Raw genomic sequence first — 26,184 nt, 5'->3', positions numbered from 1 at the left:
GTCGATCTTCAGATAAATACATCGGAGAGATCACTCTCTTACCTAATGTAAGCTGTACTCCTGAAGGAGAACAATGTAGCGATGCATACAATCTTTTCAACAAGTCTAATCCCAACAAGTTTTCACCACAACCTATCGTCAGAATAAGGGGTGCTTCGAATTCACAAGGTCCAACAGAAATAGACAACGGACAGGAAATCAGATTAGTAACCGGGGCGCCAGAAAAACCTACTGAAACATTCATTAAGCCAGACAAAGGTGCGCCAGGGAGTTTAGAGTGCATGACCCGAGAGCAGAGGACGGCCCGGGACCAGGGTTCGATTCCCGGCGCGGCAGGTTTCTGGACCAGGGTCAGCGGACTCGATAATTCTCTCGCCTCGGTGCCCACTCTGATCAGCGATCACACTCGGCAACTCTGGGCATTAGCTTGCCTCATCTTCACTAACGGCCCCACCAGACCGCCGGGGATGCCTGGTCTCACCCTGGAGATACCCATTAAGGGACCATCTCTCAGAGAAGCCAGGAAGGGTTTCGCAGCGGTCGAAGCGCCTTGGGACCCTCCGGGTAAGTAGTGCGCTATATAAATGCCTATACATTTACATTTACATTTACATTTAATAGAACTCTTTGCAGCACCAGTATCCATCAGAAAAGGCTCTGACACACCTGATGCGATCACTTTAACATAAGGTCCACACTAATCTACTGGAACTAAAACGACTCCCTCTCTTTGTCTATGGCTGTCCTAACAATCATTACCATCCATATTCTCACCTTCGACATAGTAGTCGTCCGTATAGTACTGAGCCGTCCTACCAGACGCACCATTCTGCTGATCAAAACTATTCATTGAATTCTGTGGAGGCAAGGAACGCGCATTCTGAGGGAAAACACCACGTCCTCTACCTCTAGGAGCTTGCTGAACACCTCGACCTCTCACACCAGAAGCACCATTCGTACGTTGTAACAGAACCGGACAACTATTCTTGAAATGACCCTCTTCTTTACAATACGCACACTGATTAGGGCCTACAGGAAAACGCTGCTGAGAAGACTCGAACCTCTGCGAGTTTCTGTGATATTGCTGAGGTTGCTGATAATCGCGCTGAATATTACGAGGCGGATACGCTTCCTGTAAAAGAACCTTCGTCTTTAACTCTTTAGTCTTCTTGTCGGCTTCATCTTTCTCATCTTTATCTCTATTCTCGTAGTACTGTGCAGTAGCCAAAATCTGTGCTGACGAAGAAACAGCCCAAACACTCTCAGAATCCTTCAACTTATTGCACAACTCTGGAAGCAAATTATGCACGAACTTGTCAACGAACAACCGTTGACCACCTTCCGTACTCATGTCCTGACCACTATCGTCGACAAACGTCTCCTCGAACCGAGTGAAAAAGTCAGACATACTTTCGTCTTTCTTCTGCTTACATGCAGACAACTTGTCCCAATTGACACTCACGGCAGGCATCAAAGTCTTCATGTAATTAACAATCCTACCATGGAGTTCTGCAACTAAAGCCTCTGGTTTAGCACCACCAACTTGTCTAGCATCTGTAGCACCAATATTAGCCCATGTATCACCTAACTCTTGCGCATGATCCGTATGATGAATCATTTCCCATATAGGCTGTGGAACTGCATTCCCAAACAACATGTCTATGTCGGCTAAGTTCATAATACATGAATCTGCAGTCTGTGATAATTCCTTATTGTACCCTGCAGGAGTTTTACGTGGATCAGGCAAAGACTGCTTAAGGGCCAAAACTTCAACTCGCTTCCATGGAACATGTACCCAAACACGCTGAAAATTAGGCGGAATAGGTGGATTAGCGGCAACATCTCCTGCTCTCCAAACTGGGGGAACCTCTCTCATCGGATATTGTCGCGCCTTTCTCCTAACTGAAGAATCAGGCTCAAACAACAGCCTAGAAGGAGATTCACTCCTAAATGACAACAATGTCGCAACTGCTTTCTCAACATCAACACCCACTACAGTTCCCTTTGCAAACTCAGACTGTACACGGAACATCTCAGGCGGAGACTGTCCCAAATCACCATCTTCCCATTCTTCACGAAGGAAAGTACACATTGTCCCAAAAACATATCTCTGCGTCGGTGCTTCCCATTGACGGAAAACATCCATAACAGACTCAAAATTATACTTCAAAGGATAAGTAACCCATTTACGTGCTAAATGATCCAACACTGTCCGCTCATCGGGACCAGGCAATTGGCTACGCAATTGTTTACGCTCTGAAACAGGGGTCATACCCAATGACCCAAAGAGAGGAGAAAAGAGACCAGTAACAGTATTGGTCATTCTTTGTCGAACAGAAAGAGGAGGTGACGACAGAACAGGAGGAAAAATGGGATGAGACAAAGTATGCATAGGAGTAGTAGCAGAAGGAGTAGATAATACAGGCGTAGGAGTTGGAGACGAAGCAGGTAGCAAAGTCGGCGGCCCTTGAGAAGGCTCCGCCAAAGGAATAGGAGCCAATTGAAGAGGAGCTGGCTGTTGTAGAACCACAGGTGGCAAAGCAACCGGAGGTTGCACAACTAAAGGTGGCTGAGGTGCTGTAGCACTCTGCACATAAGGGGGTGGCGAACTCAACAAATGTGCCATCAAAGAATCTTTCTCAAGGTCTTTCTTTGCCTCTTGTTGCTGAGGTGGCAAAGCTTGATAACCTTTATCAATCGCCATTTTACGATGCCTAAGCAACTGTTCACTCTCTTGTTCTTCTTCGTTATCTCTAAACTGTATGGAAGCTTGCATTACCAAAACACCTCTCTCTCTTTTATTTCTCTTTGCTAACTTAATTTCTTTCTGTTTGGCTTCCTTTCACCAAAGGCGGAAAGAGTCAAACATCGCCGGCCGGGCTTTCTTCTTGAATAATTTGACTTCTAAATTATCTAAAATCTCCGTATCATAGCTACCATATTGGGGCCACTTTAGGACACCATCCTTCCTAGTATAGCGAACCCACACTTCATTATACGTGATAGGGCCCACACCATGTTTTAAATAGAGTTCATAGGTCGGAGTTCCAATCGGAGGCACCGGACGCGAGTCCTCCAATCGGGAATCCCTATTACAACTACAACAAAATATCTTTCCAAGTCTGCTAAGACCAGGCATCTTCGCTCTCTAGTCTAGCTTCAAACTTCAAGGGAATATCGGATACGACAGCCTCGCGAATACACGAGTCCCTCGGCTTTGGAGTTTGCAAGTCCCAAATCAAAGATCCCAAGGGGATACCCAAAACAAAACTAAGGACTGGGAGACGCTCCACTCATACTTAACTGAAATATCGATGACGTCGCCAGAAGACCCGTCTATTGTCTCGCTCTACAAATCGTCTAATGGCTCCAAGACAGGGCGACAGTCAGGGCAGCAGTCCTTCGTAGCCGTCGGAAAGCGGGAAACCTCGCAGCAAAGACTTTCGGACCGCGACGACATACAGGGTTCGATGAAGTGGCAGGCCTTCCTCCAGAATTTTCACACGAAGCTCCTCACGATCTTCAGGCTTGGACCGGGACCGCTGAAGTCGCCCCACGTTGGGCGACAACTGAAGAACCAGGTTTTAGAACCCAGCGGCGCCAGGGGAAACGCCCGAAATCTTCGAGTTCTTCTGTCTTGTCAAACAGAGACACAGGACACTTCTAGATGACGTCAAAGACCAATATTATTGGCTGCAACCAGGAACAGAGGTCTACGAAGCACAACACGGGTGGTTCGCTAGAGACTGCACAATTTAGTAAAGCGAGACATCGTCTTTTATGCAGAAAATCACATTCCTGACTAGCATCAATTACTTACAAATGAACCAATCATACAGTGACATTTCACAAGTATCGCATAACGACAAGCCCACTTTCAGTTGTCCAGCCCACCAGAAATGACTAGGCAAAAAAATCCAACATTCTTGCCCGGACAGGCCGGACAGACCCATAATAAAAAGGACCTCAACCCAAACCATAAATAGGCCATAAAGGAAGGAACAGAAACAGATGAGAAGCAATATAGAAGGGTGTGTGCATGTACCATAAACTCAGCAATGTCCTGCTCTTTGATCTCTATCTGACCAGCTGCCTAACAAGGAGCAGGCTCAACGAGGTCAGCCTCGGGCAAGGGAGTCAGTTCATTCAGGTCACACAAAAGTGAGCTAAAGGTGCACGTGTCCCAAAGACTCGTTCGGCCGCAGTCATCGGCCTATGTGAGGGCAACCACAAAATGGCTGCCGTACACAAAATGGAACAAGGGTTCGAACGAAATCTCTGAATACACAGTGTTTTGATTGATCGATTATGACGAAAACACTCGTACATACCGCACTCGTCATTTGCGGTCCGCTGATACCAAAATCGTCTCGATACGACGACCTTTATTGAACGGGTTCAGAATCACGGAACCTCACTACATCCCCTTGCACCAAAGTGAAATGGTGTGTGCATGATATAAAGCATAGGTTTCGTACAAGAAGGTACCATTCCATACTACACTTTGAAATAGTTTAACACTTTAAAAAAAAAATTTGTGTGTGTGATGTACCTAACAACACACATGCATATTGAGAAATGTATTGAGAAAAATAAACTTTTCTTACGTGTTTAGTCTGGAGGCAAATTATTTGGATGCAAATCCATGTCTACCTTCTTTCTGATGCATAGCTGTCAAGGTTTCAGATTGCTATGTGTGACATTTTCATAAATCCGGTGTAATTATGAGTGACATTTCAACGACTATGAGTGACACTCGCCAGCAAGGTTACTTAGACTGAATAAATGCTACGAATAACGAAGTGTTAACTGTATCCAATCCCAGTGTGGAGCGCATTTACAACCTGTCTGTGCACGATGTGAAAATACCCTAGCATTTCGAGTTTGCATCTCTGCCTCAAGACTGCACTCAGCAATGCTACAAAGTGTGTAGGATCAGTGGCTGTCCTTGCTTATTGGTCCTTCAATACGTGAATGACCCATCATGACTCTACCTGAATGTATCCACATCACATTATCAACTTATTGTTTTACCATCATCCAGGTATGCATGTCAAGTGCCTGCTGATGAGACCCTGGACAACTTCAGAGGCAGTAGACTGGGCTCCCATAACGCTAACTAATTCTGGCCTCGCGCTTTTGTGTTTTCAATTGCAGGCAGCAACTCTGGTGTGCAATGCTGGCTGTATGCAGGCAGGCTCAGGCTACGAGCCACTGCGGGACGCGGCAATTCATGTTTGCCACCCGGCCTACCTCCAATAGTCTGTCTAAGCCGCTGTCCTGACTTCTGTGAGTCCCGGGCGGGGCGTCCAGTGGCAGACTGTTTTGGCAGCCGCTCCTTCACTAACTCCTCTCCGTCAATAAAATTCGGCCACGGTGGTATTAACAACTGACAGACAGCACACGTTGACCAGGTGCGAGCTGCAGCAGGCAGCGCTGTGAGCGGCGCCATGATTATTTGCGGCGCTTCCCTCAAACCAGGAGCCTTCTGCTACCTCCCAAAACAAACTCCCTGCTCCAGCAGCAGGGTATGACGTACCCCATGAAGACGTAAGGTTGATGGTTAGAGCCATTCAATGGGGAATCAAAATCACAATCATGATATTTACATTGCAGCAGTTGAGTGAGGCTGCCACTGCCAGCAGCCTTAGCTCAGATGTGAACCCCAAACCTGCGGGAGCAAAACACGCGCATGTCACAGGTGGCGCGCTGCACACACTTTCAGTGCCAGGTGTCACACAGCATAACATGTGACAATGCATTTCAGCATGGTAAATCAGAGTACTGCACTGAAATGCATTAGTCTAACGCCTGATGTGTGATACTTGGCAGGACTGCTAATGATTTGTGATCCTTAACATCCAATGCTCGGTTCCTGATTTTTACATGGTGTGGGTGACGTTTGTTGAACACATTGATGCGTAAAATCCAGATGACTAAAGTGCCACTCAGAACTTCCAAAATATCTCCCTACGATTTGCAGTTTATACTTTTCACGTATTTGCAATGCTCAATTTGTGGTTTGCTTCATAGTGAAAAATATTTTTTTCCCAGCTACCTACAAGTGATAACCTAATTGTCGGTACCTTTGTTCTGCATCTCAGATGAGGTGCCTCATGCTTCTTGAAAAAAGGCACAATATGCCATTTATTCATGGAGGACATGTTATGAAGAATTTGACTTTTCATGACATGCCTCCATAAAACGTGTTGATTGGATGATCTTGTGCATTTCCTGATATGCACACCTGTAGAACTAGCGGTAAGGTTGCAGCGGCTGCTCTAGACTTACTTCCCTAGGGTGGCATACTATTTTTAAACTTCTAACGACTTTAAAAACTATGCCCCGTTGCAGTTATGTCAATTTTACAAACTGTATTTTATTTTGGTCGGATTAATTGGCACATTTGCACTTTTGGCCTCTCTGTGCACTTGTGGAACGTTTAAAACAGCATGACTCACCTGTCTGGCTTTTGGTGGTCAGGTCTCAGCCCTGTTCCATCGCAACTAGTGCTGTTTGCGCGTAGGGCGTTAGAGATCAGATACACTCATTCCAGTCATTTACAGTGTCCGCAGGCACTTCTGGGTGGTACGCGGTCTAGTCTCCCAACGCAACCACCTATTTAGTCATATGCCTGAGCGGACACGCTGGTGCGCCTAAGGCAAGCTCATCTGCGCCTGGACCATGCCCAGTGCCACAACCCCTGCCTGTTTCATTCCAGGAGGTGGGTCTACTAATAAATACTCCTGGGATGAATTACTGACCCTAACTATTGTAGTCAAAAATTCTAAGTGCTCCCTATTATATCTGCAGAGTGAGCCCAAGCAATGTGACCAGTGTAATCTACACCTGAGCTTTGCCAAGATCAGAGCTAGCTCTGCTGTAAACCCCACATAGACATCCTAAACCAGGAGGTACGGAGGTGTTCCAGGGTATGCTCATGAACACACAGTTCCTAATAAAACACAATATAGAATTTGCAGAGATGGTGGACTCATATAAGCTGGACTTGTCATTTGTCACCGAAACCTGGGAGGCCAAAATTTCCAACCCAAATTTGGGCTTAGCCATTCCAGCAGGCTATTTGATTCTTATAGCAGATCGAGTAGAAAAGTGAGGTGGGGGCTAGCAATTATCTTCAGAGACAATTTGTCCGTTTTTGGGTCTGCAGCAGGCAGCACTCCAAACTGCAAAGTTCTATCGTTCGGATTACGTTAAGCAAAAACGATACTTTTAAGGGCATTTTGTTATACAGACCCACAGGCTCAAGAACCACCTTTGTGAATTACATAAGTCCATTCAATGAATCTAGTATTGACACAGCTGATTTCTCAGTGTTGGGGGACTTCAATTATCATTTAGAAAAACTGGAGGACCGTGGTACAGCTTTGCTAGTCAATACAATGGCTAGTTGTTCCTTGAGACAGATAGTTGAGCATGCCACACACGACGCAGGACATACCTTAGATGGCATATTTACTTCAAATCCATCCATGGAGGTCTCAGAAGTGCTGTCCATCCTTTGGTCAGAACATAAAACCATAATGTTGTTCGTGAGTACTGATCAGCACTCTCCAAGACCTCATAATCCCCCCATTGTAACTAAAGGTCGTGACTGGAAGAACATCGACCCACTTACCTTACAAGAGTCCCTATCTAGCTCAAAGCTCAAACTCACTACAGATGCTAATAGTGCAGTTCATAGGCTCTCCACCTGGATTAAAGCTGGATTGACCCTTTAGCACATGTAAAGACCTTGCCCACTATGAGGGAAAATCAATCAGAACCCTGCTTCTCCGACAAACTAAGAGCTCAGAAACAAATCTGTAGAAGGAAGGAAAGGCAGTGGAGAGCAAACTATGGCCCAACAGAAAAAACAAAATACGCACAATCAGTGTCTGATTATAAGAAATTGATAATGGAAGAGAAAAGCAAATTCTTCTCAGCAAACATTTTGCAGGCGAAGAATTCCAGTAAAGAGCTTTTTTCGACAGTTAAAAGCCTAGCCAAACTACCAGAGCCCCCTAGGATGGAGAGCAGTGAATTTAGCAATTCACTGGCACAGTTTTTTAAGGACAAAGTAGAGACAGTGTATAAATCCTTTAGGGACAGTGACGAAACCCTACTTGGAAACTCTCCAGCAGTCACATCTCCCTCCCCATCTAATCTGTTTGTTTCCTTTTCCCTTCCCCCGCAGAACATATTACTCAGGTGGTAAGGACTTCCAAATCGGGGGCTCCATCTGATCCATGCCCTCTCAAAATGCTGCAGCTTATTCCTGAAATCACCAGTGAACAGCTGTTTTTTTTCAAAGAGATCATCTGCTCAGGTATTTTCCCTGATGTTTGGAAAAGCCTTGATTCTCACTCTCAAAACAATCTTGATCCAGCCGTTCCCGGCAGCTCTAGACCTATCTCTAGACTACCCTTCCCGGCAAAGGTGCAGGAGAAAATACTAAATTCACAACTTACACCTTTCATTTCCTCCATGGAACTTTTGGATTCATCACAATACGGTTTCTGGGAGGGGGAAAGCACTGAGACAGCCCTCGTCATGCTGCTTAATGGTTAAGAGCAATTTTGGATGTGGGTGGTAAGGACGCCCGGATTCTGCTAGATCTATTGGCGACCTTTGACAAAGTGAAACATGAAATATTGGCCAACAGGTTATCAGAGTTAGGATTCAGAGGCACCGCTCTTAAGTTGGTGCTGTCATTTCTTTCTGACAGGGTTCAGTCAGTAGATTCCTGAGCTTTCTCATTCAAACAATTCACACTCCCTTGTGGCGTGCCACAGGGCTCGTCCTTAAGCCCTACGCTGTTACATTTCTATGTTACTCCTCTGGCTAAAATTATCAGGCAGTTTGGCTTCTCAGTGGTCTCTTATGCTGATGACACCTAGATAGTGGTGTCAGTTTCCAGTAATGTTGACGAGACAGCAGATCGATTTAATAGCTGCATGACTCAGGTCAACCAGTGGATGAGTTCCAACTACCTAAAATTGAATGGTGGAAAGACGGAGGTTCTCCTGTTGGGTACAGATTCCTCCTTTTGGTCATCCAGATAGTGGTATTCCAGTTTGGGAAACCTTACAGTTCCAGTGCGGAAGGTGGAAAACTTAGGGTTTGTTTTTGATGACAATCTGACTTTCAAAAATCAGATCTGTACCCTCACTTCTACAATCTTTTTTATCTTAAAGATAATCAGGAGAGTTCGCCCTTTCATTCCGCCTGACACCCTAAAAACACTTGTGACTGCATTAGCCCTGCCCAGATTGGATTATGGTAATGCTTTGTACATAAATATCCAAAAGCAGTATCTACAAAAGCTACAGCGTCTCCAAAATGCGGCAGCCAGACTGCTGCTGGATATTCCAAGATCCCAGCCAGTCTCCCACTGTTTGAGATCCTTGCACTGGCTCCCAGTGTATAAGAGGATTACATTTAAATCCCAATTCTTAATATCTGAAGAATCATCTGATCTGGTATGTGCCTTCCAGGAACCTAATATCTGCACATAGTAAATGCCTACACACCTCCAGATAAAGGAAAGCTTGTTGGGGTGGAAGAAGCTTCATTTTCGGGACGGTTAAACAATGAAACTCGCTTTTGGCAGGCATAATGTACAGCCCAATGCTGTTATCCTTCAGGAAATCGCTAAAAACCTGGCTCTTCACTAACTAATATTTCCTTCTACAGTTTTTATCAGCAACCTTTCTGGATTTTCTGGTACCAGGGCCTAGAGGCCCCTGGGCATTCATGCACTAAATAAATGTTCAAATCAATCAAATCAAATCATAAACCTTCCGAACAATTACAGACCCCTATTTGTACACTACTACTGAATGAAATATTACTTCATATTGGTTTCACCAATGAAAATTAGAACAGTTGTCTAAATTATAGAAACTATAGAAACCCATTGTGAGTCGAATGTTAGCACTGTTACACAATATTTACTGTAAAAACCCATTGTGAGTCAAATGTTTCCACTACCATACAATATTTAACTATTCAAACCCATTGTGAGTCAAATGTTAGCAATAACATTCAATATTTACCTATTGAAACTAATTGTGAGTCAAATGTTAGCAATAACATGCAATATTTGTCTATTAAAACTCATTGTGAGTACAATATTACCACAACCATTCAATATTGGACTATTAAAACCCATTGTGAGTAAAATGTTACCACTACCATTTAATATTTAACTATTAAAACCCATTGTGAGTAAAATGTCACCACTACCATTCAATATTTAACTATTAAAACCCATTGTGAGTAAAATGTTGACACTACCATTCAATATTTAACTATTACTGCCCATTGGGAGTAAAATGTTGGCCCTACCCTACCATACATTGGTCAACGTGTCCAGAAGTACTGTAAAGCACATGGCACTTCATAACTTGTCTCACAGATTAATCTGCTCATCCATATAAATACAGCCATTCCTCTATTCCTTTGTTTGGCATTTCTTCAAGGTGCCTAGACGCAAGGACGTTTTCAGTCTCTGCCATCTAAGAGCACGTATTCGCAATTAGGTATCAAAATGTTTATATGCAGATTAATATTGCGAGTTGCACAAGTTGATGCAATATCAAAAGGAGGCTTTCGTTGATATGCTAAACTTATCTCTTTAATATTCTGTCGACAGATAGTATTCAGAAATATGGCTTCTAGGCCCTACAGTATTTATCCCCATGGAGTGTCCATATCAAAGGCCATGGAAGGAGCTACGTACCCCATGGATCAACGAGGTAAGAAAGAGGAAATTTGCTTTATTTGTTGTGATTAATTTGGTCATTAGCTGTTGCTATGTACAATGTCCCAACTAACCTAGTGGATTAAAAAAATATATATAATGTGTTTCTCACAAACATACCCATGTGGAAGTATTATTTATTTCTGTTATAGTACATGGATGGTTGCGGTAACTGTATTATCTCTCCACTTGATTATCCATGGCTTGCCACCAGTATAGTAGTTTAATTCTTCTTTTTGCCTTGATGATGCCCAGGTGGCCTTAATGGGGGATGTGGAGTATGCAGTCAACTAGTTTTTCTGGGGGCACCACTCTGTCTCCTCGCAGCAGAAACACTGAGTCATCAGTGATTGAAAGTTCATCTCTGACTTCCCAGTATTTCCTGACGTTTCCCTTCGTGTGCTTCTTTTATGGCCAACTGCGTGTGACATACAGTTTGACTTATAAATGTTCTGAGTCTTTCGCATAGGCTTCTGCCCAGTCCTTGACACTGATAGTGTGTTCGTGATCTGTCAGGAACGCCACTCTGTACTTGTCCAACTCCTACTTTTTCAACTGCCCCTTCCATGGCCGATGCCCTGGTGAGGAAGTCTGCCACTCTGTTCTGGGGACCCGGGATGTATTCCACATCGTACACGAAGTCTAAGAGACGCAACGTCATCTTCGCAATGTGTGGGGTGGCTGTTATGTTGCAACTGGAGGTGAGGACTTTGATCAGGGGTTTGTGGTCTGCTCGCAGTGTGAATCTCGACCCCCACAGATATTGGCAAAACTTTTCCATCTCCCAAATGGTTGCTAACATTTCCTTCTCAATCATGCTGTACCTCTCTTCACAGGAGGTGAGGGAGCGTGAGGCAAATGCCACAGTGGTCTCCGTACCCTCTTCCGCTCTCTGGGTGAGGACCGCTCCCAACCCTTTGTCACTGGCACCTGTTGTCAGCACACTGGGTGCGGCGCCATCAAATCTGTGTAAGGAAATCGCCCCGCAAATTTTTCTTTTGATGGTGGAGAATTCAGCTTCTGACTCCACGGACCAGGAAAAGAAATGTTCGAGGCATATGAGCTGCAGATTCTACACTTTGCATTAGATCGCCACCTGGTGTTGGACTTGGATGATTGCATGTTGTTGTCGTCTTGGAAGAAGTCTTTTGTAGTCACGAGATAGGTGACTCCTCCCTTGGACGATAGTGCGCATGGACATCGGCTCCATCCTTAGATTGTTTTTTGCCGCCACTGGGTTCGGATTAAACTTTTCCACTCTGGTTCGAAATCTACTTTTCAAGTTCTTCGACGCATAAAAACGTATTCAAACTTCACCAAACTACTTTCGATATCGATAAACGTCGACTCGACTCCATCAGCTCGATTCCGGTCGTCGACCCGGGCCGTTGGGCCTATCCACGCCGTGAGGCCTACACCTCATGGTTTGGACGCCATTCAAAAGATGCCCCAAGTGTGGTGCAAAGTTTCCACTCAGTGACCATCACAACCTGTGCTTATTGCCAGAACATGACGAATCCAGCTGTACAGCCTGTGCATCCTTTCGATCCAAGAAGACCATTCGAGATCGGAGGGCCCGTCAACACGACATGCAGAGATCGGCACCGGAACCGGTGGATATCTTCGACGAAGAAGTTCTGCTCGTCCCCGAAGAAGATTCAGACAATCTCAAAATCGTATCCGGGGCAGACGACTCTAATGACTCCATACCATCGGGTCAGCGCGTGAGTACTACTGCCCCCTGCCCCTTACCCAGCACCCAAATCGCAACCGAAAAAACACTTCGAAAGCCCCGCCATCGAGCCCGGCTCCGAAGAAAATACTCAAGCCTTCCGGTAGCTCCTTACCAAGCAAGCTGCATCTGTCGATCCCACCAGCTCCCTCGGCACCGAAACCGAAAGAAGTCCCGGCTCCGAAACAGTCGACTTCAAAAGACAAAACTATGAAGCCAGCGTCTGACACCTCGAGGTTGACGAGACCAGCTTCTACTCCGAAGCCAATATCTTTGGTACCAAAACCTACAAGGCCTGATTCCGATGCACTCAAGCCCTCGAAACAGCCTACGACTCCGAAAACAATACCTTTGGTGCCGAAATATACGCCAAAGGACACAGTAACAACTCCTAAGGCTAAAGACAAGCAGCAACCATGCCCGGAACTGAAAAATTTGGCGCCGGCAAAGGTTCCGCAAGGAGAAGACCTTTTCCAACCTGATCCTCTACAAAAGAAGATCTACATTGACCCAAAGACATGTCATGTATCCACTACACCACACAGGAAGAGGAAGTCAGACACAGCAGCTACACCTGCAGTGCCTGTCAAGAAGAAGGACTCAGCCACATCTCCTATGCACCCTTTTTCTCCTATACTTCATTCCCCTTCATCTCCTATTCCCCTTAACATTTCACCTCAAAATTCTCCTAAAAAACTCTCCTCCTCATTCTTCACCACATACACCTCCAAATGATGATGAGTATAGCATAGGGGGAGGGGTAGACCCAGATGAGCCTTTTCCCTACCCTATTGATGATCCAGATTGGGAGTACCCAAACCCACAAGATGTGCCAGATATTTCTGACCCACATTCATATCCATCTAAACCTTCTCCCCCAGAAGACAATATTGGTTGTGGCCACTTACTGAATAGGGCTGCCATCTATGATGGGGTTACCATGCATTCAGATGAGGCAGAGGAAGACTTTTTATTAGATACGTTTGAACAATCACAAAAGCCTATGATTAAAGGGGTCATCAAACATGCTCCAGTATTTAAAGATCCTGTACATGCTAGCATTCTAAACCCTAGAATTGAGAAAAAGTACAGGCCTGCTCCTAGGGATCCTGCCTACATTAAAGGACAGCTACCCTTAGATTCCCTAGTCGTGTCAAATGCCAGAAAAAGAGCAAACTCACAGACATCAGGTGAAGCACCACCCCCTGATAAAGAATCGAAGGTGATAGATGCTTCAGGCAAAAGGTTAGCTGCAAAAGCTAGCAATACATGGCGTATAGCTATCACACAAGCCCTCCTTGCAAGATATGACAGGGCTCACTATGATCAATTAGAGACACTACTAAAACATCTGCCCGACCAATATAAGGCGCAGGCAAACGACCTTATACAAGAAGGCAAGTTAATTTCAAATGCCTCAATCAAGTGCGCACTTGATGTAGCAGACACTGCATCTAGAACTGTAACACTAGTGTCCTACTTTGACGTCATACGTTGCTACGCATTTCAGGATTTAAGCAGTAAGGGCAAACTACCATCTTAAATCAGCCACTCAACCAACATCAATTGTTTGGACCAGAGGTAGACACAGCACTTGAGAAAATGAAGAACAGATACAGATACAGCCAAATCTATGGGAGCTTTGCAATCCACACAAGCTAGAGGCTCCTTTCGTGGCTCCTTCTATAGAAGAGGCTCCAAACAGACTGGAGCAGACAATACAGCTTTCTTCAAATCCAATACACAGACATCCTCAAGTGAAGGTTATTTTAGAGGGGACTATAGAGGCAACAACAATAAAGGAAGAGGTCGAGGTAACAACAATAATCAAACCTCTTCCACCACAAAATAGTGACTTCCCTCTGCTCCCCCAACAGCACTCCACTCCTGTAGGGGGCAGACTAACACAGTTCCTACCTGTCTGGAATTCCATCACAACAGACAGGTGAGTGAGACAAATTATCCAGTATGGCTACTGCCTCGAACTTACAGCTACCCCTCCACGCATACCACCCAGGCAGCGTCCAGTGTCTGCAGAACATCTTACACTGCTCAAACAAGAAGTCCTATCACTACTTCAAAAGGCCGCAATTGAAATAGTTCCATTTACAACATCAACGAACAGGGGTTTACTCGCTGTATTTTCTAATACACAAAAAGGATGTGACACTAAGACCAATTCTCGACCTCAGGCCCCTCAATCACTATATACACTCAGATCATTTTCATATGATCACTTTACAACAAGTGCTCCCATTGCTGCAACAAGACGACTTCCTTGCAACACTAGATCTAAAGGACGCCTACTTCCATATTCCTATACATCCTTCTCACAGGAAGTATCTGAGGTTTGTACTGGAAGGGCAGCATTATCAATTCAAAGTCCTTCCATTCGGGGTAACAACTGCACCAAGAGTGTTCACAAAGTGCCTAGCAGTAGTAGCAGCACATCTCAGAAGACAACAGATACATGTCTTCCCATATCTAGACGATTGGCTCATAAAAGCCAAGTCTATCAATCAATGTGTCCAACACACATCTCAGACAATGCAAACATTGCACGACTTAGGATTCACAATCAACTACACCAAGTCACACCTACAGCCCTCTCATGTACATCAATATTTAGGGGCTACAATAAACACGTCTACAGCTCTAGTGTATCCCAGTCCAGAAAAGATACAGAGCATTCAAGCCTTAGTCACAAAGTTTCAACATCAAAACTCTCTCTCAGCCAGAGTGTTTATGAGACTAATAGGCATGATGGCATCTTACATATTTATTGTACCATATGCAAGACTGCAAATGCGTCCGTTACAGAAATGGCTAGCACACCAGTGGAATCAGGCTCAAGGACAACTAACAGAACTGGTGTTGGTGGACAGCCGCACACATCACTCTCTGCTGTGGTGGAATTAATCCGGACGGACAACATGACAGCCATGTAATATATACAAAAACAGGGGGGGACACACTCTCTACAGCTGTCCCAGCTTGCACAGAACATTTGGAGATGGGTCATTCCACAAAACATATATCTGTTAGCAGAACACCTTCCAGGAGTTCACAATCAGATAGCAGATCTGTTAAGTCGACAGACACAACAAATTCATGAATGGGAACTACATCCGTAAGGTCTTCTACCATTCTTTCACAAGTGAGGTCACCCAGACATAGATCTGTTCGCCATACATGAAAACGCAAAATGCCCAGCCTTCGCCACCAGGTTTTCACACCCGCTGTCCAAGGGCAATGCGATATGGACGAACTGGTCAGGCAGATTTGCGTACGCTTTTCTGCCACTACCACTAATACCACTAATAGTGCGCAAGCTACGAGAACAGTCGCTCAAACTGATTTTAGTAGCTCCCACATGGTTACGCCAACCGTGGTATACAACACTGCTAGAACTATCCCTAGTTCCACACTAAAAACTACGTCTGACACCATCCCTGCTAACGCAGAACCATGGAGACATCAGACATCCATACCCAAGCCAACTGAATCTGGCGATCTGGCTCCTGAGGTCTTAGAGTTTGGTTATCTTAACCTACCACCAGACTGTATGAATATCATTAAAGAAGCCAGGAGACCTACTACTAGAGCTTGCTATGCTGCTAAATGGAAAAGATTTGCCATTCACTGCAACAATAACCAAATTGATCCCCTAGATGCTTCCATCCAAAATATCATTTGCTACCTTCTACATTTACAAAGATGTAAATTGGCATAGTCATCTATACGCCTACATCTGGCAGCAATTGCAGCATATTTACAAAATAGACAACATCTGTCTTTATTTAGAGTGCCTGCTATTAAAGCATTTATGGAAGGATTAAAAAGAATAATTCCTCCCAGGTTACCACCCTCTCCAGTGTGGAACCTAAACATTGTTCTTACAAGGCTCATGGGACCACCTTTTGAACCTCTACACGAATGTGAACTGAAATTCCTCACATGGAAAACAGCTTTTCTAATAGCTATTACCTCTCTTAGGAGAGTTAGTGAGATTCAAGCTTTCACTATACAGGAACCATTTTTACAATTACACCGTAATAAAGTGGTTCTCAGAACAAATCCTAAATTCCTTCCAAAAGTCATAACTACGTTTCATTTACACCAATCTGTAGAGTTTTCCAAAACCCAGACTCTGTAGCAGAAAGAGCTCTACACACCCTAGACGTTTAAAAGAGCTCTTCTCTACTATATATATATAGGACCAGCCGTGGTCGGTAGTAGGAGTTCCTGCAGGGCGGTCACGGGGGAGGGGGAGGGGCAGGGTGGGGGTAGTAATGTATGGATTACGGAGTTTAACAGGTAAGTAAACATATGAATACATAAAACGAATTTCGTTGCATGCACTACATACCTGTTAAACTCCGTAATCCATACATTACTACGCCCCACCCTGCCCCTCCCCACGTCACCGCCCTGCAGGAGCTCCTACTACCGACCGCGGCTGGATAGGACCAAATCCTTTCGCAAAACAAAGCAACTGTTTGTAGCTTTCTCTCAACCACATAAGGGCAACCCCATCTCTAAAGCTGGAATTGCAAGGTGGATTGTAAAATGTATACAAATATGCTATCAAAAAAGCAAAACGTACATTAACAGTTCCTCCTAGAGCACACGCAAACTAGGAGCCTCCATGGCTTTCTTAGGGAACATTCCCCTAGAAGACATCTGCAAGGCAGCAACATGGTCTACAACACACACCTTCACTAAACCCTACTGTATTGATGTGCAAGCCAAGCAGCAAGCTGCAGTAGGCCAAGCTGTCCTAAAAACTCTCTTTCAAACTACTGCAACGGATACAGGTGACCACCGCTAGGGGAGACAATGCTGCACAATCGATGCAAAGTGTAGAATCTGCAGCTCATATGCCTCGAACGGTAAATGCTACTTACCAGTATGCATCTGTTCTTGGCATGTAGAGCTGCAGATTTCTACATGCCCTCCCACCTCCCCGGGACCTGTATCTGTTCCAGTTTCATCTTAATTAGATATACACATGGACATCCCTTCTTTATTTCTACTAATTCCATCATTTCCCATCATGGCGAAAACAATCTAAGGATGGAGCCGATGCCCATGCGCACTATCGTCCAAGGGAGGAGTCACCTATCTCGTGACTACAAAAGACTTCTTCCAAGACGACAACAACATGCAATCATCCAAGCCCAGCACCAGGTGGCGGTCTAATGCAAAGTTTAGAAATCTGCAGCTCTACATGCCAAGAACAGATGCATACTGGTAAGTAGCATTTTCCTTTTGTCTTTGAGCAGTTGGCGTAAGTTGTGCGTTTTTGTGGCGAAGTTCCTGACAAACTTGCTGTAGAACTCCGCCAGGCCCAGGAATTAGCGGACGTCTTCCTTGCTTTGTGGAGATGGTGCAGACATGATGGCTTCCACATTTGTTGCCTTCGGAGAAATGCCTGCATCGCTAATTTTGTGTCCCAGGTAAGTCACTTTGCGTAACCCGAACTTGCATTTTTTGAGTTCCGCCTTGAGACCATTTGCTGCCAGCTTGCGCAGTACGGTGTGCAGGATGCGGTCGTGATCGGCCTTGGTCTTTCCAATGACAAGGATGTCATCTTGAAAGTAGAGAACTCTGTGGACGTCTTTGAATAGTGCGTGCATAAGCTTTTGGAACACAGCCGTTTCGGATGCGAGGCCAAAGAACAACCGTCGGGACCTGTCACAGCCGAAGGGCGTAATGAACAAGGTGAGCTTCCTGCACGCCAGGTGTAGCGACACTTGTTAATATGCAGCTTTAAGGTCGATGGTGAAAAACCATTTGACCCCTTTGGTTTGTGCTAGTAGTTCGTTTATTTTGGGCAATGAGATCTTGCCCACAATTATGTTTTTATTGAGTTCTCGGAGGTCAATGCATGAACAAATATTTCCGTACTGTTTGCGCACCACCACTCAAGGCGCAAGCCATTCGGCGCACTCTATTGGTTCAATGATGCCGTCGTCCTCCAGCAATTTCAGTTCCAGCTGTACTGCGTCTCTGCAGTTGAACGGGATGTTCCTGACCTTGTGGGAGACTGGCACTGCTCCTTCTTTGAGCATGATCTTGTGCATGAATTTGGACAGTTTTCCATTGTTGCGTTGAAAACTGGGGGAAACTCCTACTTTAACCAGGCTGTCGTGGATGGATCGTCCATTAAAAGTACTTGGGTGTTGCCGCCTGGGTTGAGTTGAATGCCCAGCGCTCCCTGGTCTGCCCACCCCAGGACGGAAGGACCTTTCTGTGCGACGTATAACTTGGCTGTGGTGTGTCTGCCTTTGAACTCAAATGGGAGCCGCCGGAACCCCACCATTGAGATCTTCTCTCCTGTATACGTGACTGGGTGAATGTCGGTGGGGTGAAGGTTATCTCCTACCAAGGGGGCAAAGTCTGCGTCCCATATCTCCTTTTGGATGATCGTGTATGGGGAGCCGGAGTCCGCTACCATATTTATTTGGACACCCCTGATCAGTAGTAAACAAGAGGGTTTTGTTTTGAGCATACTGCCGACGCCCAGGATGTTGCGTTCGATGCACAGGATGCACTCCTGGTCAGATTGGTTTGCTGCGTCTTGGCCGTCAGAATCTTGTTGCATGTACTTGATGGTGGTGCTTCTGGGCTTCCGTCTGCAGACTTTTCCGAAATGCTCTGTGATTTCGCAGAAGGAGCACTTGACATGGAACCCCTGGCACTTCCGATCGCATCTGAGGCAGGTTCCTTGCCGATCCCCCGAAGGGTGGTTGGGTCCCTTTGATTTGAGCATGGGTTGCCTGTTGGGTTCCGAGCCAGAAGTGGACATGCGTTTTGCTTGCGGGACTCTTCTTTCTTGACAGCAAGTGTGCACCGTTAGGACAACTCAGCCCTCTTGACTATTGCGATGACCTCGGGGAGGAACTCTTCTCCATTGACCCAGAGCTTGTCTTGGACTCTTGAATGGGGGTGTGTGCATTATGATTTGGTCTCTGATAAGGTCATCGTGCAGGGTGCCAGACTTGCAGTTGATGGCTAGTTTCTTAAGGGCTGCCATGTAGTCCTCCACTGTTTCAAACTCGATTTGCTTGCGTTGGAAGAACTTGTACCGGTCGATGGCTGTGCAAATGACAGGCTGGTAGTGGCCATCCAGATCATCGAGAGCATGTTGAAAGACATTATCGTTGGCGGAAGCTCTCGGTTTCTTCACTATGTTTTCATAGACGCGCAGGTCTTCCTGTCCCAAATTATGCAGGAGGATTTTCTTCCTGCTCTTACTGGAGAACTCTTCTTCCCCCTCGTCTTCCAGTGCGTAGAGGTAGTTAAGGAAGTAACCTTTCCAGTCGGCCCACTTCATGGCTGGTTCCCCCAGTTTGGGGAGAAATGGGACCGGGTTCGTTAAGGAGAAGGTCTGTATTCACATGGCGTGAGCAGCGTAGGAGGGGGGGCGCCTTGCTTACGGGTACAGGTGCGGAGTGGTGCTGTGTAGGGTGCTGGCTGGTATCCTAGGAGACGGGCATGCATGTCTGCAGGCAGAGGACGCCGGCTGCAGGGTACTCACAGAAGCCGCTGGCCCTTTGCGGGCGATGGAGCAGGGGTGCAGGTGCGCTGTGTGCCGGCGTCGCGTTGCCGGCGGAGCAGAGCAGGGGAGAAGGGAAGGAATCCCTGGCATGGCCCACTTGCTTAGGGCGCGGTGTGGATCAACCTGTCTTCCGGCCTCACTGGTGGCAGCTGCAGCTTAGGAAACTTGGAAGGACAGGAAGCGCATGCTGATTAGCGCGCCGACGCCCAAGGAAGGTGAGTTGGGCTGCCTGCCTCTCCACTGCAGGCTGGCTGGGTGGTAGATCCAGCCGTGTATGTGCCGGCTCTCCATGATGAATGTTTGGCGGGGAGGTGAGCAGTGGGTTCTCTGCCTCGTTGCCACTGTGGAATACAATTCTGCCCCCTCAGTAATGAGGACAGACACGTGCGTACAGTTTAACTTCTTTATTTTGTGGTAACAGGGAGAGCCGTCTTGTCCCTTGTGCTGCGGTCGTAGAATGGCTGTCCGCCGCGTCACGTCACTCCCGGCGTACCCCACGGGTGTCACGTGTCGAAGGAGGACTAGACCGCGACACGACAAAGAACACTCAACCGGAAGGCTGGTAACACATCTTCCAAAGTATTGAGAGACGTCTGTCTAAAGGAGATGACGTCCTCCAAAATAAGTTTCCCTGCTCGGAATATGGTCTTTACTTTTGGTGTGCGACCCAACCTAATAAAATGTAAGACCTGCCAGTTGAATGGAGCCAGTAATACATCACTTTATGTAGTCGGTCAACACTGGCGCTTTCTTTTCATGTTGATTAATGCAGCCATCCAGGTTTGGCGCTTTTCTCTTGTACCTGTATTCGCTTTCAACTTTTACCCTTTACATTGTCCCCTCCCTTTTATAAAAATTCAGACTCTAGTTAATTTACTCACTATTTGCTTGCTAACTATATTTTTTAGTCGGTGTGTTGCTACAAAGGAACATATGAATTCAAAAACCTAGGCCATCCACAATAAGTGACCATACATGCTGGGACCAATGGAGAAGAAGAATTGCCAAAAGATAACGTGTATATTAAAAAATTATAAATTTAATTAAACATAGATAAAAATCATATAGAGACTCAAACTAATAAGTCAAACTATATGATACAATAAAACAGTGACATATATATTACTGGAGCAAAAACATCAAATACATTCATTAAAAAGCAATTACATCTTAGAAACAGTGTAGACCCTGACTGATTTTAACAATATTCACTTACATTGATGATGTTATATCATATAGTGCTCATGGCAAAGTAATCGATGATAACTTCCTTTTGATTCTCGCAGATAGTGCCAACCAGTACAAAGAGCCTGGCTTGCCCCTGCAATACAGGAGAAAGTTAAGAGTACTTGTTACAAGGGCAAGCCACACCACTAAGCAAAATCTTTATGGATGAAGCCTATTTAGTAGCTAAATGAAAAAATAGATCCGGCCTTGTGTGTCATGTTTTTGGTCTTATATTGTCATTGAGTTATCTTGGTGGGGTAGTTGCTGGTCCTCGTTGCTTTTTAGCATCCCATAGCTGCCAGGACTCTGTATGCTTTATATCGGTGCCTAATTTAGTGAAGTAGTATCTCCATTGCGTAAAAGCAGTGTCCAATCTTGAAATTGAATGTTTCCAGTTGAGCATTGGAAAGATTAATAAACATTGGAATTCTGTACCGCCCTGCACTTTGGCCAAGCTCAGTCTTTTTATAGCTAATGCTCCCCCTCTTATAACATATTTATTAACACTAGGAAAACACTTTCCATAACGATTGCAAATTTAGTTTGGGCAGTTAGATGTATGAGACTGCCAACCAAGGCCTTTTTAAAAACATTTCGAATTCAGGAACATAGGCAAACTCTTTGAATGGTTTACACATGCTTCTTATTCAAGTTTGTAAAGCAGGTGGTCATGTATGAACCATAAAGATAGTACTGCTAAAACATAATAGAGCTTGTACTAAAACAGATGCTTGTGGTGCACAGCAATAACGCCCAGGCACCTTTTAAGTGTTTTCTTCTAGGTAAGCCTCAAACTGAAAGGTTTCTCTGGTCAGGTCTTGCTTTTGCATAAAAGCTGATCTGTGAATTTCTGGTGTCGATTACAGCAGCTACCACATTGTTAACAAAAGAAAATGTTTTCTGACATATTTCAAATAATAGCAAAACAGGATTTGTAAAGCGGAGCTAATCGCCCTTGAGTGTATCCAGGTGTGCTTCAGTACACAGTTCAATCTGAACAATATATATATATATATATAAAACCCCATGAAAAAAAAACTTCTCTTGAGTTTAGCTTGCCACCAGTTGCCTGCATATTTAACAAATGCTTACAGTACATGATGACTCCTCATTTGCTGTTCTAAGGGAACCCCATTTTAAGTGGGAGATTGTGTTTTCTTACAACTTAAGGGTAACAGTTTTGTCTGACTTTATAGCCATCAGTCATGTGTTCATGGGTCGAAATTAGATGTAGTCTTGCAGCGCATACTCATTGTTTACATGTATCCCAGTTCTGCTTCTGGAGGTAGCTCAGAAGGTGCTTCCATTCCTGAATCCCACTTGTTGTCATGTTGTGGTAGGCCCTTCAATGATTAAGTACCACTCAACAATTCTTGTAGCACTTTCCTGTGGTTATTTTTTCATGTAGTTAGATGAACAGTGTAAAGCAGCTTAATACATACTCCTAACCAAACACACTGACTGAGAACAGTAAAGTCGAAGGAAAATACTAGCCTACTAGAGAGCACATGCACTGGAAAGTGTGAGGCATATTGTGACTTAACAAGAATATGGAGGGGCTTGGAAGCCCACTTATTGATTGCCATTGGTTGACTTTGTTGTCACTCATTTGCCTGCTTCTTATGTGTGTCCCACCGTATCAATATTGTATTTGTCCCCCCTATTGAGTACTTCATGAGTGCTTTCAAGCTGTCTCCCTCGTCTACTTCTCTCTCTGTGCTCTCTGTGTTACTGTCAGTCACCATAGTACTTCTCCCAGCCCTTCCATGTTGTTTTCATCCCCCCTGCGTCCTTCTTCTCCCCCATTATAGTTCTGCTCCCCCCCACACCCTCGTATTGCTTTACCACAATGCCCATGTTGCTTTTCTACCTCTCCCACCCTCCTCGTGTTGCATTGGTGTCCCCCTACCTCCTTGTGTTGCTTTGGTGTCCTCCCCCCACCCGACCTTCTATCATATTGCTTAGGCACCCCCTACATTTGTGTTTCCCTTCCTCCTCTGTGTTGCTTCTGCCACCAACCAAATTATTTTCCTGAATCCCACCAATGCTTGTTCTCAACTAAGGTCCTCTATTTGTGCTCCGCTGTCTAAAAAGTCCAAAGTGTGAGTGTTCATCTGTCAGCTGTATGTCCTATAGACACTGTTGTGAACTCACTGCTTGTCGTTCTTATACCTTATTTCCAGTCCTGGACATGTGTGGTATTCCTATTAATTTAATACGCTTGCCTGCCACTTCACAGGTTGATCAAGTACAGAAATTACTTTTTCAAACACTTTAGAAACAGCAAGCATTTCTAAGGAAAAATTAAGAATATATCTGTGAAACTAGCATAATAATATGGGACAGCTGAAATTAATGATAAGATATGTTGTGTTCAAATTGATGTAGCCTGAAAATTTCATGACTTTTTAGTAAAAATTGTTATGTAATGTAGTGACTGTTTTCGAGTACGCCCCAAGACCATTAAGTGCTCCGGGCTTTCTACGGAAGTTAGCTTATGATTATTAGACCGTTTTCATTGAATTATTTTAGGTTTTGTGATGCATTAGGTAGGTCGATGCATTAATTAAGTACTCAATGGCACACTATAAGTTGAAAAGAGCGCCTTTAAGCTCTGTCCAGGCACTGCACATTGTAAACCTTGGTTAATAAAGACTATTAACCACAATGCGAAATTACAGTAAGCATATTGAAACTATAAAAATAAGACAAATTCATCCCTCATTTACTTGCACAGTTCAGAAAGTAGCTGTAAAAATAATCAAGTAACATGCATCATGTCATTCCTGCCATTAATCAATATAGTTTTTAGGTCTTGCTCCTAGCGTTACAGTGCGCAGCAGTACTCGCGCAGCGCGAGACCTCTTCTCTTGTAAGGGGGTTTCGAAAGCTGACCACACGCTTGTGTGTGTGATTTTGCTTTCGCCGGCAGGCATTGACTGTAGCGTGTTTTTTTTTAAAAAAAAGGCACGCAATTGGCGCATGTCCCGCCTTTGCAACGTCCATTCCCATCGGTGTTTATTACGGACAACAGCGCGCGTTCGCCTTGCTGCCGCGCTCCCTCCCTCCTCTGTGGTGCGCGCGCACCACTAGTTTCGATTCCCGGCCCTGCTCCTCTGTGGTGCACGCGCACCACTGGTTTAGTTTTGTTTCCTTCTCTGATTTCCGGTGGGCTGACCCTGTCCTGAGACTGCGGATTTGCTGTTAGCGTAAGGGAGGGTGAAAGCTTGTGTACTGGTGAGAGAAGCACATACTGCTTCATATTTAAATATGTATTCTTTCTGAGTTTTCCGTAATTGTGTTAGCCAGTGAACTTCTGCTTCGGTTCACTTTCGTTTTAATTTAGGAATGTTTTTGAAAAGTCTGAGTGATCTTGGGATGGTTTTCACTTTGTTTTTCTTTAAAAAATTAGGAAATGTTGTATTTTCTCATTTTACTGGCCTTTAGGTAACTTAACAAGACAGGTGGCAACATACTCGGCAACACTCTTTATATGCTGTTGGTCCTGTGAGGCAGATGAGTTCTTTAAGTGTCCGACTGGAATGCTGCTGAGGCTTCCTGCCTCGTCGTTAGCTGGTCAGGGCGTTTTGGGGCTTGTATTTTTAGCCTCCCTCCTAAAGTGCGTCCTGCGCAGCGGGGTAGATGAGGTCTTTGAGAAGCGTTCAACCACAATGGCTTAATCAATAGAGACCGTGGGCAGTGCCCCTTAAACCCTCAACACTATAGACTTGTCAGGGGAATACATGCCAGTTTCAAAGACATACAGCAGTCCCTTCACCAGACTGGGGGTTGCTCGAGCGAACCAAGGGGCAGTGTCTTACTCACCTCTTTGTCTTCCACTTTTTGTGCTCTCCGGTTTATCCTCTCAGTCGTTTCAGCGCTACTGGAACATCGAAAACAGATTAAGGCACAAGGTCCTCTCCAGCGGCGAAGCACCACAGCTGTTTTCAACATTATATGATCCAACCCTTTTTGTCTTACATCTTGTAAGCAAACAGTCAAATCGTTTTTGTTCTTTTGCCTACAGTTTGCAGAGAATGGCAGAAAAGGAGCCTCTCCTTTACAATTCTTCAAGCAGAGCTTTGCTGTGGTTTGTTGAACATGTTCCCAGAGCTCCCGTTGTTAGACCTGGGGAGAAGCAGGGGCGGCCTTAGGCATGTGCAAGCTGTGCACCTGCACAGGGCCACCAAACCCCAGGGGCCACCACGCCAATATATATACTTAATATAATAATCCTCTGAGGATGGATACATATTTGTGTGGCGGCCCCTGGCAGGGATTTGGCAGGTTCCGGCTCTGCTCCACTTCCAAACACCCTGACCCCCCCCTCTTCACTGGCCTCTGTGCTCCGCCCCACCTGGACCCCCTCTTCCGGGGCCCCCTACCTACGCTCCCTGCCCAGGGCCACCATGAGCCTAGAGCCGCCCCTGGGAGAAGGGCGGCTCTTACAAGAGAACGCGATTTATGGGCAGTAAAGTAGTAACATCAGTTATGCACACATTTGAGAAATACAAACATACTTATTCCCGACGAAGAAGTAAATACAAGAAATACTTTTTGTTTTGGTGGAATAAAAATGTTGAAAGTAGAAATGTTTGACTGTGTGACCTTTCTAGGATGATTGTGTTCCTTGCTCTCAGTCCCAGGGTGAAGGACCGGGTTTTAGAACCCAGCGGCGTCAGGGAAAACGCTCGATGCCTTCGAGTTCCCTTGTCTTGGCAAACAGACACACGGGATACTTCTTGATGACGTCAAAGACCAAAGTTTATTGGCTCCAACCAGGAACAGAGATCTACGAAGCACACACAGGTGGTTCGCTAGAGACTGAACAAATTCAATGAGCGGAGCATGGTCTTTTATGCCAAAAATCAAGCCTCAAGCAACATTTCAAATTAG

General features: G+C 45.2%; 1 protein-coding gene across 3 annotated transcripts in view; it reads left to right on the top strand.

Annotated features, from left to right (window-relative positions):
- F5 (coagulation factor V) overlaps positions 1-26,184 on the top strand; it is a 786,312-nt gene that overhangs the window by 321,702 nt on the left and 438,426 nt on the right. For all 3 annotated transcript variants that reach the window (XR_015299279.1, XM_086934096.1, XM_086934094.1), the window contains exon 9: positions 10,658-10,760. Coding sequence is in view for 2 of the 3 variants with exons in the window: in XM_086934096.1 (XP_086790222.1) it covers positions 10,658-10,760 (103 nt within the window). In the remaining variant the exon portion in view is untranslated. The remainder of the gene's footprint in view (positions 1-10,657; positions 10,761-26,184) is intronic.

This window comes from Lissotriton vulgaris, chromosome 8, assembly GCF_964263255.1.
Source record: "Lissotriton vulgaris chromosome 8, aLisVul1.2, whole genome shotgun sequence".
In the NCBI taxonomy this organism is placed as follows: Eukaryota; Metazoa; Chordata; class Amphibia; order Caudata; family Salamandridae; genus Lissotriton; species Lissotriton vulgaris.
The sequence above is the reverse complement of the archived record's forward strand: the minus strand, read 5'-3'. Positions and strand labels throughout refer to the sequence as shown.